Source organism: Ixodes scapularis, unplaced genomic scaffold, assembly GCF_016920785.2.
Source record: "Ixodes scapularis isolate PalLabHiFi unplaced genomic scaffold, ASM1692078v2 PGA_scaffold2__306_contigs__length_199485367, whole genome shotgun sequence".
NCBI lineage: Eukaryota > Metazoa > Arthropoda > Arachnida > Ixodida > Ixodidae > Ixodes > Ixodes scapularis.
In genome coordinates, this window is record NW_024609857.1 from 9,295,602 (window position 1) to 9,310,153 (window position 14,552).

Below are 14,552 nucleotides of genomic sequence, written 5' to 3' on the forward strand. Positions count from 1 at the left end.
AGTGCCGAGCGGTTGAAGTCAAATAAGTCGCTATATGCGTCCAGAAGACTGGAAAGAGCTTGCCTTTGGTTGGTTGTTAAGCAGCTGTCGATCATCAGCGTTGTATGTTTGGTGGAGCACTGGGTTTGAGGAATTGGCTGCGAGTGGAGATGGCACGTGTCTTGAGCCAAAACGGCGAGGCTATCATGGTCGAACGTCCGGATGGTTGCAATACCAGCGCCTCGAGGTAATATGAGCGGCTGTGCAGAAGCGTTTGTAACGTATAGCTTAATTTGGCTTGCTATTACGGCGACGGTACAGTAAGGCAGAAGCAAGCCCTTTTGCACGAATGTGGTAAGCAGTGGCTCGACAAGACCGTAATCTCCTTGGAAACTGAACTCAGGCTCCAGTGTTACTGCGACAGCAGTCAATGGTGAGATACATAGATCGGCTGTCGTTCGAAGGACAACAGGATCACAACCGGCAAATTCGTCTGTGTCAGAAGTGTTTAAATGCAGCTGACGTTCCCCACAGTCAATGATGGCATCGGTTGACGACAGGAAATCCCACCCCAGTATCACGTCAGCCACGCAGTTCGAGAGGACTGTGAAGACAACAACGTAGCGATTGGAGCCCAGAGTCACTGAGAGTGTGGAACAGCCGAGAGGACGTATTAAATCTCCATTTCCCATACGTAAAAATCGTCCAGGTGCTGGCGTCAATACTTTGCGCAAACGCCGTCGGAAAGTGTCAGAGATACAGGATTTGGCGGCACCAGTGTCTACGAGGGCTATAAGCTTTTGTCCGTCAATTTCAATAGCAACAGTCGTTGGGCCATCTCCAGGAGGATTTATATTGCAGTTTCGTGGTGCAGCCTGACCTCCTGTGGCAACGCAGGCTGCGGGCTTTAGTTTGACGTTGTATTTGCGACGGCGGCGACATTGAGGGGCGACACGGAGCGCTGGCGTCGAGGGTAAGGAGACGGTGATCGGCCTCTGCGATTGTCACGCTGTGAAAATGGAGCTGGGGTCTGGCGGTCAACGGGACGGCTATCGTCATCGGGGGAGTAACGTGGATAAGGTTGAGGGAAACGGCGATACTCGTCAGGGTTCATGCGACGGCGGCAGTAGCGCGCGACGTGGCCGGGTAAACAACAATTAAAACAGATGGGTCGCTGGTCTTCCGTTCTCCAAATGTCACTTCTTCGGCGCGGTGCGTAGGTTCGCGACGCTGGGGAGGCCTGATTGAAACGGGAGCCTGGGTAGAAGTGCGGCGCATCATGTGGCATGGTACAGAAGAGCGGCGGTGCGGGAGGTGGTGAAGCATATGCCGACGTCGATGGCGTCAGTGATGCAAGCGCAGCATGAAGTTCGTTCTGGACGACTTTCTGGACGCTCTGTGCCTGAGGGTGGGTTTGGGTAGTCTCGGAAGGTGGACGGAGGTGATCAAGAAAAGAACGCAGCTCTTCCCGAATGATGCTGCGAATCAATGCCGGCAAGTCAACACCGGCAACAGATGCAACGGATACCTCTGGAAGGCGTTCGAAAGGTGCTTTTGAGATCCGTGCACTCTGCAGTTCTTCGTACTTTTTGCACTCACCGATTAGTTGTTGGACTGTCGTGGGTGACTTGGGTGCGACAACAGCGAAGAGGTCTTGGGACAGCCCCTTAAACAAATGACGGATACGAACTTCTTCGGTCATGTCGGCATCCACTCTGGTGCAGAGACGAAGGACATCCTCAATGTAGCTGGTGGAAGATTCGGTGGTGGCTTGAAATCGGCGAGCCAGCTTGTCTTTCGCTTGCTGTTTGCGTCGTTCTGGTTTTCCGAACGCCTCCGAAAATGCGACTGTAAAGGCGTCCCATGAACTGATTTCATCCTCATGGTTGTCAAACCATTGCAATGCAGTGTCTTTCAAACCCGCAATATATATATATATATATATATATAAACGGGCCTGTATTTTCGTGGTGTTTCACTACAGACTACGTTGAATTACGATAACACTGTTTGTCTTTTATGAAGGTCATATTCGGCTGATTTTAAATTGCGACGAACCATATATGGCGTGTAGCTAAGCATCAAATGTGCGTACATTTTCATTCAGTACAATTGGTCATATTCAGCATGTAGCTGCTTCGGTTAGCTATCTCCTCTTCAGTTCCAACCTCACTCTTGCGATGCAGTGGGAATACTGTGGCAGATCCAATGAGAGCCTGTTCTGGCGAGGCACCTAAAGATATAAAAATCTGTTGAGATAGATGTAGACACGTAGCTTCCGTAGCGCCTATAGCGAACGTTTTGCGCCCTTCAAGGTCGCCCGTTTTTTCCAAAAGATAAGAGGAAAAACGGAAGGAAACATTTTTAAGTACTTATAAACATGCACGCTTCCGGGTTACGCACAATTTAAAACTTCCGGAAACGGGAAAAGCACGTGGAAAACAATCTTGAATTAGCCACCAAGATATGCCATGCCTAAAGCGAGCGCGCAGTGTTGCGCGGCTACGCATGCCAGAACAAACACTCACTCACACGCGCGCGCACACACACAAACGCACACGGACACACACACACACAAATTACGATAGGTAGAAAATAAAGCAAAACTATTTCTAAGAAAGAAAAATAAGTAAAAAGAAGCAGACCGCTTTTAATGGGCGTCACGTGCCACCTTGACGCGGCGTGTCCTGCCGTCAACCCTGTCGCCGACTGCGTTTTGAGAGCTTTCGAGGAGGCGGCTCCATCCCGGTGATGTGTTGTGGCCCGTGTTTTTTGGGCGACAAAGTTTCGCCCGACAGATACAAATATTTGGCCAACGTGAAGTGCCCTCGTATTTACACTTGACGCGTCTCGCGGGGTCGCCGAAAACAGCTGCGGCGGTAAAAAAGACGCCCCGCCGAGACCATTTGGGGACCTAAAATAACAGTTCCGAATCGGTTCTGTCGCCTGCGCCGCCGTCGACCCGAAATGCGACGCCCGTCGCTTTTTGAGAAAGCAGCCAGAGTGTATGGCCGGGTCGAGAGCACTTCCCGTCGGCTTCGATAAAATAAACAAATAATCATATAAATAAAATACTCGCGTATAATGCTGCTAGAGAGAATGGCCAGGTTGCGTAAAGTACATCCTATCGAACGAGGGTCTCTCAAATTTCTGTTATGTGCAAATTTAAACGGCGCATTATTTTTCTCTTTTTTTTTTTGTGGTCTCGGCAGGAAGCGTAAATGGCCAAATGGATTGAATCCACTTCAAATATATCGCGAAAATTGGCTTCCTCGAAAGTAGGACACTAATTTGCTGGAAAAGGGTGCTGGCTACTTGGTGCACTAGTTTTGTGAAAGTAATAGACAAATAACTTGACTCATTGAAACGTTTAGAAAAAAGGCAAAAGGTTCCTAAATGGCAGAGCTATTTTTCTTTTTTTGTTGTTGTTTAAACTGGAAAAGTACGTCTATGTGTCATTGAGGTACTTGTTCTAAAAAGAAAAATGAAAAAGAGAAAGAGGGAGAGAGAGGAGAGGGAGAAGACACTGTCTCAATGAACTACAAATCGGCATCTAAAAACTTTTTTTTTACGGAAATGTTTTTTATATGAGATATGTAAATTCTTGCAGTGGTGTAAATTCTCAATTTAATATTAATTAAACGCCATAACAATAATTTACCGCATCTTTAGAGGAAACGTCATTTAGGAATCAAGCAGGTGGCTCCAGGCGTATATCAAAGGCTACAAGCGTATTCAGAGTCACGCAAAGTATAGCGATTGAACCATTGAGTATACTACCATAATTCGCATCTTAAACGTCAGCTTCTATTTTCCCCTCACCGAAGATTTCCCAGGCACGATAACCAGCACAAAATAAGGTTGCCCTCGTGTCGCAAATAATAATAATTGGGGTTTTGTGGATATTTATACATCGTGTAGTTGGTCAGTCATTTATAAGTTGCCACGAGTCCCTCGCTGTAGATGAGCAATTTAGCCAGTGCAGTACAACCGCTAGCCTGCGATGTTCAACGTGCACCACGCAGTAGTGCTACAAATCCCGCCAAGCCGGTACGATGATCTTCCAGATCGAAACGGGTAGGGGTGAGGATTGAGCCCAGGATACCTGGGTTCTGCAGTGCGAGCTTTCGCTCCACGTGCTCCGAGCTGGTGTGCGCTAGCCCACTCGGCTACCGATCTCCCTCTCATGTCGCACTAAGCAGCACTTCGAGTCTTTAAATCTGTCTGTTTAGGAATAAAATGACCTGGTCGAGAGTGGGGTAAACCTTTTTTTTATGATAATCGATATAAGAGTGCTTGCGAATAATTATTCAACTTATTTTAACTCTATGTACTAAATTGGTACGTAGCCATTGCTTTCTTTCTTTTTGTTTGTTGTTTATATAAGACTTTGTCAAACTTATTCGAATTTGATGTGTTTTGTACTCAAAGTATATTTATTATTTCTTCGTTCCCCCCTCATGTAACGCCTTCGGACGCTTTGATGTGATAAAATAAAATTAACATCTGGCTTAGCTATATTGATGGAAAATGTTGAAAGAGGGCAAGTGTCTTAAAAAAAAAAAAAAAAAAAAGCCAGTACGCGAAAGCCTCGGCCTTTTGGTCAGTAATTGCGACGCTTGATGGGCAGAAGTATTGGGTTCATTAAAATATATCTCTAAACCAAAGGACGCTACTCAAAATGGACCCCAGGTGTCGTACAGTCCTCGTGCAACTCTTCTGGTATCGAAACCGCAGTGGCTGCAATTTTGGACCATTCCTTATAAGCTTCCGTAAAGCTGGCTTCTTTAAACGAAGCTCACCTTGCGGAGAAGACACCTTACGGATATTTCGGTTTGAAAGGGAGAAATGGAGAACAAAAAGAGAAAGAAAAAACTTGTCAGCAAGAAATAAAACAATATAATCTTCCTATCTGCAATTTTTTTTTCGCTGAAATAAATGTTGCGGACGCCCCCAATCTCAAATTTCGGTTTGATAAATATTAGGCTTAGGAGGCTTTGGCGGACGTCGGTTCATAGAGAAATTGCGTCTTTCTTTTCTTCCATTTGATTCGGGCAACGTCATGTGCTCAAACTTTCGCATTTTATCACCACCGCTAGCGTCGCGTTATCACGGAGTTCAATCTTTCTGCGGTGCGCAGTTTATTTATGCGGGCCGAAAAACGGGGTTTCATTTTATCGATCGATCTCGGTATATCATACCACATTTGTCGGGCGCATTACCCCCTGCATGCAGAATCGAAATACGTATATAACAGACGCGTGCCGCCTGCGTCAGCACGCAGACGAACACAACAAGTGCGGAAGCTTTGCTCAGAGATGCATTTAAAGAGGCCGCGGAACGATATTGAGTAGAAATGTTTCTCACTTTACACAAACTTACAGGCACTAATGGCGCCCACGTATACTGTCTCTCATTCGCAAAACTTGATGACAAAGTTGTGGGAATCGTTCTTCATTTTTTTTTTTGGCTTTGTCAACAATTTGATCAATGTATGTTTGTGTGGGGGGAGGGGTCTTGTCTTTTAGGAGAGAGAGAGAGAAAAAAATATTTATTTTAACACGCCTAGTCCGGCGCTCCCAATATAGCTTTACCACTCTTCCCCAATTACGTTGTGAACGTGCTGGATCAGAAGTGGTAGTAGGAGGTGTTGGTGATCTTTAGGTGGAGTGATCCAGCTCTCCCAGGAGTTTGGGTGTATATCGGGGGGCAGTTGGTGTGAGTGGAGGTATTGCACATAATCGGCTACAGGCCACGTGGCCGCTTGTTCCAGCTGCAAGTTGAAAGAGTGAACGCTGCTCGTTTTTCTCGAATTCTTTTTTGTGATTGACACTCTGTAAAAAAATAGAAAAAAAAAAAACTACCACGTCTTTTTACAGGTTAAGAATGCCAAGAAATAATTTTAAAAGGTATTTGCTAAAAGTTAAAAAAAAAAAAAAAACGTCGCATCGCGCTTTTTTAAGGGACAAAAGACATCGCTATTGTTGACCGACTTACGGAGGTGTGTGGGAACTCGGCAGTGTCTCGAGAACTCTTCCAGGCGGGCGCTTCGTACGCTCCGGGCGGTGCCGCGAGGAGCGAGAAGCGAAGCCCCCAGGGCGCTTAATCACGGACTGGCTTCGAGTTATTCATGAGCGAGACGCCCGTCGGAGCGGCAGCATCGATTGTCCGTCCTTCCTCCGGGCACTCCGAGAGCGCTCCAGGATCGACGAGGACGCCCGGACTCCCTCCCGCAGGAACGCCGGCTCAAATAGTCAGCGCCGCCGCCGCCGTCTCACGCTGATGTGCCTAGAGGACGGAGTGTCTCCAACTGCGCGATCGGAGTCACGTGGTCGCCTTCTAAGAAACTTTCGGTCGCTCAGTTTCGGATGTGGGTCGGGGATCCACTAACGATGACGTCATGCGTGGGCCTTGTCTTCCAGGTGGTACTGAATGACGTCACGGCTGATTAAGGACACCGGAACGCTACAACACACGGTGTGTCTATATATGTTTTATTTATTATAAATTAAAATTAAATAAAATATACGGAAGAAGGGGCAAGATGCATAGTCACCCCCACGGAGGAGGCGTCGTCTGGCATGCAGGGATGGGGAGATAAAGAGAGGTGGGTGTAGGAATTGGAAGGTGATGTAGTATTATAGTTTGTACACATGAGTTACCGATATTCTGGGGACGGTAGGTCGTATCCCCCCTCCCGCCGGTCCAATTCCCAGGCCGAGCGCGCGTTCTTCAGAAGGATCCCGACTTCGCCTAGTCTAGGCTCCACCGAGGCCCGAGCGCACGGGGCCCGGCCCGGCCGACAGCAGAACACCACCACCACCGCTCTTGCCCATCAGAGAGTATAGTGCAGGGCGTGAGCTATCGACAATTTCAGGTACACGGATAGACCGAGCAAAGTCAGAGCCTGGATGCATGATTTGTTGCCTCTGGAAAGTCAATTGGGGCCTTATGTATATGTTAGTCCTCTTCGTCGGGATGCCCGTCGGGAAGAGTAGAGCTTTGGAGCCTCCTGGGGATATGTGCAGCGTACCTTCAATGTGTTTGTGAATCCACCAACACATTGTGTTCGTTCCGTTTCTAGCGCGTGGCAGTCCCAGATAATGTGTTGCCCCTCTCTTCGATCGTGTCGCATATGAATTGAGTCGTAGTGATTTAAGTTTTTCGAGAAGATGGAGTCGCTTGTTAGTGGACACCCAGTCGGCTCGTAACCGGTGTAGAAGGGCTTTTTGCTTTCTGAAGAATTCATTTGGTGGAATTATGGAAGAGGATTGGTGCTGTGTGTGATTAAAAAAATGGGTGTATGATTCTTATCGCCAATGAAATTAGAGATTTTGCTGCGGATGAACACAAATGGTGGGGATCCAAGTGGGATACCCTAGCTGTCAGCGAATCTGCTTTTTTTATTTTTAGATACTTGCGATGGAATACATTAAAATTGTATGGTCGTTCATTCATCTGCGGCACGTCTTGTCAGCTTTGCAATTTACTTTGCTAGTGGACCGGCTTTCTACAAATGGATGAGCTGTTGTAATGCACCCCGAGAGTCCGCAAAGATGGCAATTTTGGGCGAATGCCCGTGTTGCAATGTGCGATCAATGGGTAGCCAAATGGCAGTGAGCTCTGCAGTGGTAGAGTCGAGGCAGATGTCTATCCGTCCTTTTCTGTGGGGTCCAACGTCTGGCATTCATAGGCTGGAGTGCACGAGTTGTCTTTAATGCTTCCGTCCGTATAGTTATGTGTCGTGTCGGCGTAAGCATTCTCGATCGTTTTAAGTGCTGTGCTTCGTAGCAATACTTCAACTACCTTTCTTTTTTTGACGTCAGCTATGTTAGGTGAGACTTGAAGGTGACATGCGTCTTGATAAGAGGGAGGCGTGGCCGGTACATCTGGTGGGTAGCCGATTGTTTGGCAGAATATATCTGCGACCTTTCCAATCTGAGAATGGTGTCGTTCGTGTAGGTTTTTGAACGAGTAGCAAGTTCAGAAACGGAACCTCTAATAGACGCTGCATATGTCGCAAGGCCTCCTCTCCCGCTTGGTGCTGCAGGGGTGAATCCTCGGACGACCGTGGTCATGGCGAAGTTGTAGATGTTTAACAAAGTACTAACGCTGCGTTTTTCTTTTTTTTTTGTAACATATGTGTGTAGGTAATTCGTCGCCTTAGTGGAGTACTAAAATAATCTCCAACAAATAGCTCGCTCACCGATTTTTTATTGCGTCTCCAGTTCCACTGCTCACGATCATGCAAAAGACACGGTGTTCACTGCAGATACGATGACAGCATTGTGCGCGCGGACGCGCCTCCCACATCTTAGAAGCATGTTTGCTTCATACACGCTTCAAAAATGTCTGCATACAGTTTTTGTATGACCAAGGTGACCGTCGTACATGGATGAACGAATCTTAATGGCTATGCCCTTTGTAACGGGCGGTAGCTTGCGGCACCGAGCCTAAGTCTAAAAAGACAAACAATTGGAAGGCCCCAGACAGTATGGCCGCCGTTTTATAAAGGTGACGAAAACGTTGATCGTCCGCAAGCGTCTCCGCCTCTCCGGTCTCTCTCCTCCTCGTAGCGCTACAACTCCACGCATGCGCACTCAGTGCGATTAATCTGCGCAAGAGGCCTCCGCCATTAAACCGCAAGCGCTCTCCGTGGTTCGAGTTGCTCCTTCCCCGAAATCTAGGCGCTCTCTGTCCCACGCTGCGCTCCTCGGTTAATATTTGACCGGGCTGTCGGACGGCGACGTTCGCGCGGAGTAGTACTGCGTCGCTCCCGACCCCTTTCTGACGTTTCCACTGATGATCGTTACGTGAGCGTCGGGAACACTTAATCGGATTCGGGGCAGTCGGGCCGCTGCGTCGAACGCCTTGCTCGGGGTTTATTGCAACCTCGATCCTCGAGCATTAGGCGACTTCATTACCTATTTATGGGGAAGAGAGGCTACTTTTTTTTTCTTCTATCTCTTTCTAAACGTTGCGAGCGTGCACTCTGCAAAATGGTCACCGTAGTACTTCTTGGCACGTCTCGGCGTTGCGCGGGCCTCTTTTTATTTTTTTTTAACATGTTTCTCGTCTCTATCTATTAACAACTTGAGAAACGCAGAGCGCATGCCGAATCCAGAGAATTTCATTATCGTTTCGTCGCCAATGGGACTGCGGCATTAGCCCATAAGAGAACCGAAGAAACAGTCGCGAAGTGAGAAGCTTGAAGACAATAAGCCACGCCTTGCGTTTATTAAGTCGTCGGTGACTACTGTAGAATCTTTTTTCATGTTGGAGGACATGAGTGTTGGCAACCCATGTAAAAATCGCGTTCTCTTTTGGAGTCTTTGTGCTCACCTTTGTGGCCTTCTTTAGACAGCACCGGAACTTCCATCGCTGTGTGACCACCTGAAAACAGAGAAGATCGTTTTGTGAAAAACAGCAATACTGAAACAGGCCTTTTTCCCCTCAACCTTCAGTGAAATTACTAATCTAGGAAACTCATATCGAAGAAACACCGCAGACCCATTGCACTGTTTCCGCTAATCATTGGATGAATAGTGGAATATTACCGATGTCAATGGCACATCATTAATTAAAAAAAAACGTCCGTTATATTTTGTGATGAGTAACATTCGCGCAAGTCATCTGGAGAGGCTCCCCCCCCCCCCCCTTCTTTTTTTTTTCCCTCTTCTTGGTGTTCTCTTTTTGTTTGGATGGCCCTTACCTCAGCATCCCTCAATGGGGAAGTGCTAGACATGGTAGGATCTGCAAAGTTTGGTTGTCTGACGCCAGTAGAGGAAACAGTTAGGCATTACAAGATGAGCAGAGACTGCAATCTTTCACATCGCTGTCTTCAGAAACGGAAAAACCGAACGTTCTCTTTTCGCCGCAACGTTGTTAACATTGCGGTAGTCACGCCAAAGTTGACGAAATTTGAAAAAGAGCAGTGGCAACCTAGTACTAAGAATCTACCTGTCCTGCGCGAACCTCGTTCAACCAAGTACTCGTGACTCCAGCGACCTATAGGGGTCACCACTCTCGGGCAAATATGGTGGTCGAAAACAGGTCGTGCCGTGCCAAATGTGCAAGCTCGACGCTCAGGTTTCAGCAGCCGAGCATTGGCCTTAAAATGGTGTGCTTTGATTTTTATCGACATCGTTCCAAACCTGCGGTGCTGTGTTGGCACAAGCGAGCTTCTAGAGGTTTAGCCTTCTTTGGGGAAGCGATGAAATGACCTACTGTTCTTCTACAGCGCTGATGAGCGTTACGCACAATGCCTGGTTCCCGCGGTTCTGTAGGTTGCCTTCCGAGCGACCTTAAGCAATACACTGACGACAGTAACGACGGCGTCACCGGAACAACTGTTCACCCTACACGACGTGGGAAGCGATTGATGTCGTGCTTGATTCGTTAGGCCATTATGAGTCATGAGTTTTCCTGTGGCCCTGTCGTTGCTGCCGTTCTTGTTGCTGTGGACGCAACTAGACACAGCCAACGCAACTATACCCTCGCTTTACTTCGGTGGCCATCGCGTCAACCGCCGGCAACATGCAATCATGGAAGCCACGTGAGAGGACCTGTTCCGGTCAGTGCAGTGTTTTCCCTCTAGGTGCCATCCATTCGGCTGGAGTTCGCGAATATTCGTGACTGCAACGATGTGCGTTTGATCCCCGTTCCTCTGTTTCACATTTGCGCCGCCAGGCCACGGAAGTTTTCACCACACATATCGACAAGCGTGAGCTCCCTGCTCCTAAAGTGACGTCTTTGCCGCTGGGTGGCGTCGGCCGCCTCATCTGGACTTGGTAATGGAGCCCTCCTTCAAGATTCACGTGCTCCAGAACATTGGTTATTGGTGCCCTATTTCACTTCCCTGCTCTGCCATTTACTGACGTCACCCACATTGTATATTTTCCCTCGCGGTCGCCAAGATATTTTGGATATTGACGCTTTCAGATTTCTTCGTCAACATATCAGACCAAGGGCCCCAATCTACGCAGCGAGAAGTGAGACGAAGTGGGCAGAGGGACCGGGATGTCGCTGCCTTCTGCCATTGGTCAGCGGCGTGGCGCTGACCATTCGCAGCAGGCGGGCGGCGATTTCTCGGCCTCTTCGTCCCACTTTGTCCCGCCGTGTAGATTAGGGCCCCAAAAGTGTCGTTGCTGCCGTTCTCGTGTGGGTCATTTCATGCCAAAGGAGACACGGCAATTTCTTCATGTCTGGGATATGTAAAAAAAAATAATTTCAACAAAAGAACCCCTAAACTAAAAAATGAATGTATTTTTAATAAATTTTATTTTTGCTGATGTCGGTGCTATATAGTTCCGAAATTTGCATAAAAACTACGTGGTTAAGAAAAAACATTGTAGAAAAACGGTCACGTAAAACACAAATTTAGGTGGGCCACTAATTACTTTATAACATGCCCAATCTTACATTAAAATACCGACATTGAAAGGCGCCATTCAGTAGAAATAGAAGCTCAAAAAAGAAGAGACTTTATGCGATTTTTTTTGTCGACTTAGAGTTGGGTGTTAGCTGCAAGAATTTTTTTTCCTTTCTACACATAGAAATAATAATTGAATTGCATCTGTTAAATTTTCAAAGCCTCGTTTGGTTGCGTTTTAATTAAATGGCTAAATCTCCAGTTTGCAGAAACGGCCATATTGAGAGCCAGAAAAAGCAGTGTGGGTAGTGGAGCCCGGAGCGTTCGAAATAGCCAGAAGTTCAATCCTCCTAATTTCTTCAACATATCAAGAAATTAGAAAGGTACGTGTTGTTGTTGCTGAGATATTATATTTTTAAAAAGGAGTCTTTCCGACCATGCCTCCAGGCGCCCGCCTCGCAGGCGACACATGCCGGCGTTCGCCAGCGAGGCGTCAACGGTGTGAGACGCCGCCGCAAGGTCTTTAACGCTCTTATGAAAACACATTCAGTTGAATGGGACGTTATTCTGACTTCCATTCATCCGTATCGTTTTTACGTTACTTAATGATACTGGCGTCTTAATTTTACTCTACTCGTTCCCAGGTAACTGCAGACTAACGGAGGCCTGCATCGTCTGCTTCCCGAGTTTGGGAATGCATACTGCGCGTCGGCTTCGTCTGTTTTATACGTCCAGATATAAAAACAATTCAGACCGTACAGCTCTTCACCGATGCAAAATGGCAACGGTGATGTCGCGTCTCAAATGAACTTAGATGTATTTTGATAGAACATGTAGCGCTACCAAAAGGGCGTAATGATGGAAAAAAGCATTCCACTCTTTGCGGCAGACGCCTCACATCCCTGAGGTCCTGTACATGTGCAGTACTTTAGACTCCGGAATACACTGGAGGCAAGCAGAACATGTCTAGAATTATGAACTCACTAGTATTTTTAGTGGAAGTATGTTTGATAAGAGGTGAGTTTACACGGGTGCTGTCTCCGCTACCCGGTGAAGACAGCACCCGTGTAACTCTCACCTCTTATCTAACATACTTCCACTAAAAATACTAGTGAGTTCATAATTCTAGACATGTTCTGCTTGCCTCCAGTGTATTCCGGAGTCTAAAATACTGCACATGTACGGGACCTCAGGGATGTGAGGCGTCTGCCGCAAAGAGTGGAATGCGGGTAGCGGACATTTCATCGAATGCCGTTTCATGGAATGAATGGACATTTCATCGAACGCCGTTTCATCGAATCGCTAAGAGCCGTTTCATTGAATTTTTTTGTATCGAGTTTTGGAGCATAACCGTGCTTTATAGATGTTTTACCTTGCATTCGTTAAGACTAAGGTAGTCACTTGTGAAAATGTTTTGAAGGTGGTGTCAAATTACTAGAAATAAAAACAATAGGTATAAAAATATATAAAAACAAATGGGTATAGGTTTATTGTCTGACACTTACAACACTTTTAAGTGTCTGTGTCGTTTTTTACCTGATGTCTCGGGGTTTCAGTAATGTGCAATTCACACCAGCTCGTTTGCACACGTACAGTTAGTTCAAGGTTTATTCACGAAGGGCATTTAACTGCCAGGTCAGCACACTTATAATATAACGATACTCTGTTCATTAACTTTATGCTCAGATACTTTTCTTTTTTTTTTAATTCTATAGAGAGAAAAGCTGCAGAAAGGGTCTGCCAAGATTGTTTCGTGCTACACCCGGACCTGGAACAACCACCCCTTCACTGTCATCTTTATCACCGACCCTTTTGCCTACGAATGATCTTCAGGACGCTTTCTTAGGAAGGCCAACCCGCACCAGACAATAGTAAAGTCCTGCGTGTACTCTGTCACCCAAGAAGAGTGAACCCTTCCGGATCCTCACATAACGCAAGATTACACGCACACGCTGTCGAACAATAAAACACTACTCGCTTCCCAGAAAGCACATCGTGCTTTCAGTTTTTTTTGTCTCATTCTTAATTGTTTCATGTGGCATAAAGAGGGATCATTGTTTCATGAAGGCTTTCTTCTCGAAGCAGGATATGTTCACGATGGAACTTATCTCTTCACTGTACCCTGTGATACGAAAAAGGGGGAATTAGATGACGTTGTGTATAAAAAACTGCGGTGGCTTAGCTCGGCTATGACAGGATAAACGTAGCGTGACCTTTTGCGCACAAAATGAGAGGCGCTATCAAGCGGCTCAGGTGCAGCGTCAGACTTGGCTACTGCGCAACGGAGGCGCACAGCTGGGCACGCGGCGGCGCCAGTGCGTCTGCCGCGGCTATGACGTCACTCCTCTGGAATGCGCAGACCGGCGAGGCGCGCGCGGTGGCGGCGGAGCGCGCGGCGGCGGTGGCTCCGGCGCGCCAGCTGTGCGCCGTGTGACGTCACTGCTCCTCGCGCATGCGCAGCGCGGAGCACGGCTCATTATGCGAGCCACGTTAAACTGCTCAACCTCGGCTAGTGTACCTCACGCTACAAAATTAAAATAAATTACAGGCTGTAACGGCGTTCGATGAAAAGGCGTTCGATGAAACGGCGTTCGATGAAACGGTGTTCGATGAAACGGCTTAGATGAAACGGCGTTCGACGAAATGTCCGGACCCAGTCTTCGTCATCTGAGTGTCAGACTCAGCGGACAATAGAGCTAGTAATAGTCATGGTAAGTCGGTTTATGAAACAAATTGTTGATTATATTTTAAATTAATGGTTTCATGGCCCATAATGCAATTGCAGTATTGACGCCAACTGCTATCAGAGGCCTGACCAATTTACGAAATTTGCGAAAAGGTAATAGTTTTTTTAGATATTCATGGACCAGTTTTCGCCGTTGTTACTCCCAATTTTAATATTGAGTTTCTTAGATATTCATCTATCAGCTTTCGTGTTTTATTCCGGATTTTAATATTTCGCGCAAAAAGATTGCCACAAGCCTTTCCCACAATGACGCTTAGGAGAGTGACGTAGTCATTTCTATGACGTCGTCACTATCTCGGCAGCATGTCCTTGGTGAATGCGCAAACGAACTTCAATACGCCTTAGTTCTATCAAAATACATTTAAGTTCAATGGGGAAACGAAATCACTGTTACCATTTTGCATCCGTAAAGAGCTACCCAGTCTGAATTGTTTTTACATCTGGACATACGACACA

The 14,552-nt window shown here is 46.9% G+C and overlaps 1 protein-coding gene across 2 annotated transcripts in view; it reads right to left on the bottom strand.

Moving 5' to 3' along the window:
• The window catches only part of LOC115323748 (protein shisa-2 homolog), a 77,284-nt gene that overhangs the window by 25,568 nt on the left and 37,164 nt on the right, over positions 1 to 14,552 (bottom strand). For both annotated transcript variants that reach the window (XM_029984128.3, XM_029984127.3), the window contains exon 2: positions 9,322 to 9,372. In XM_029984128.3, the coding sequence (XP_029839988.1) occupies positions 9,322 to 9,358 (37 nt within the window). In that variant the 5' untranslated portion in view covers positions 9,359 to 9,372. The remainder of the gene's footprint in view (positions 1 to 9,321; positions 9,373 to 14,552) is intronic.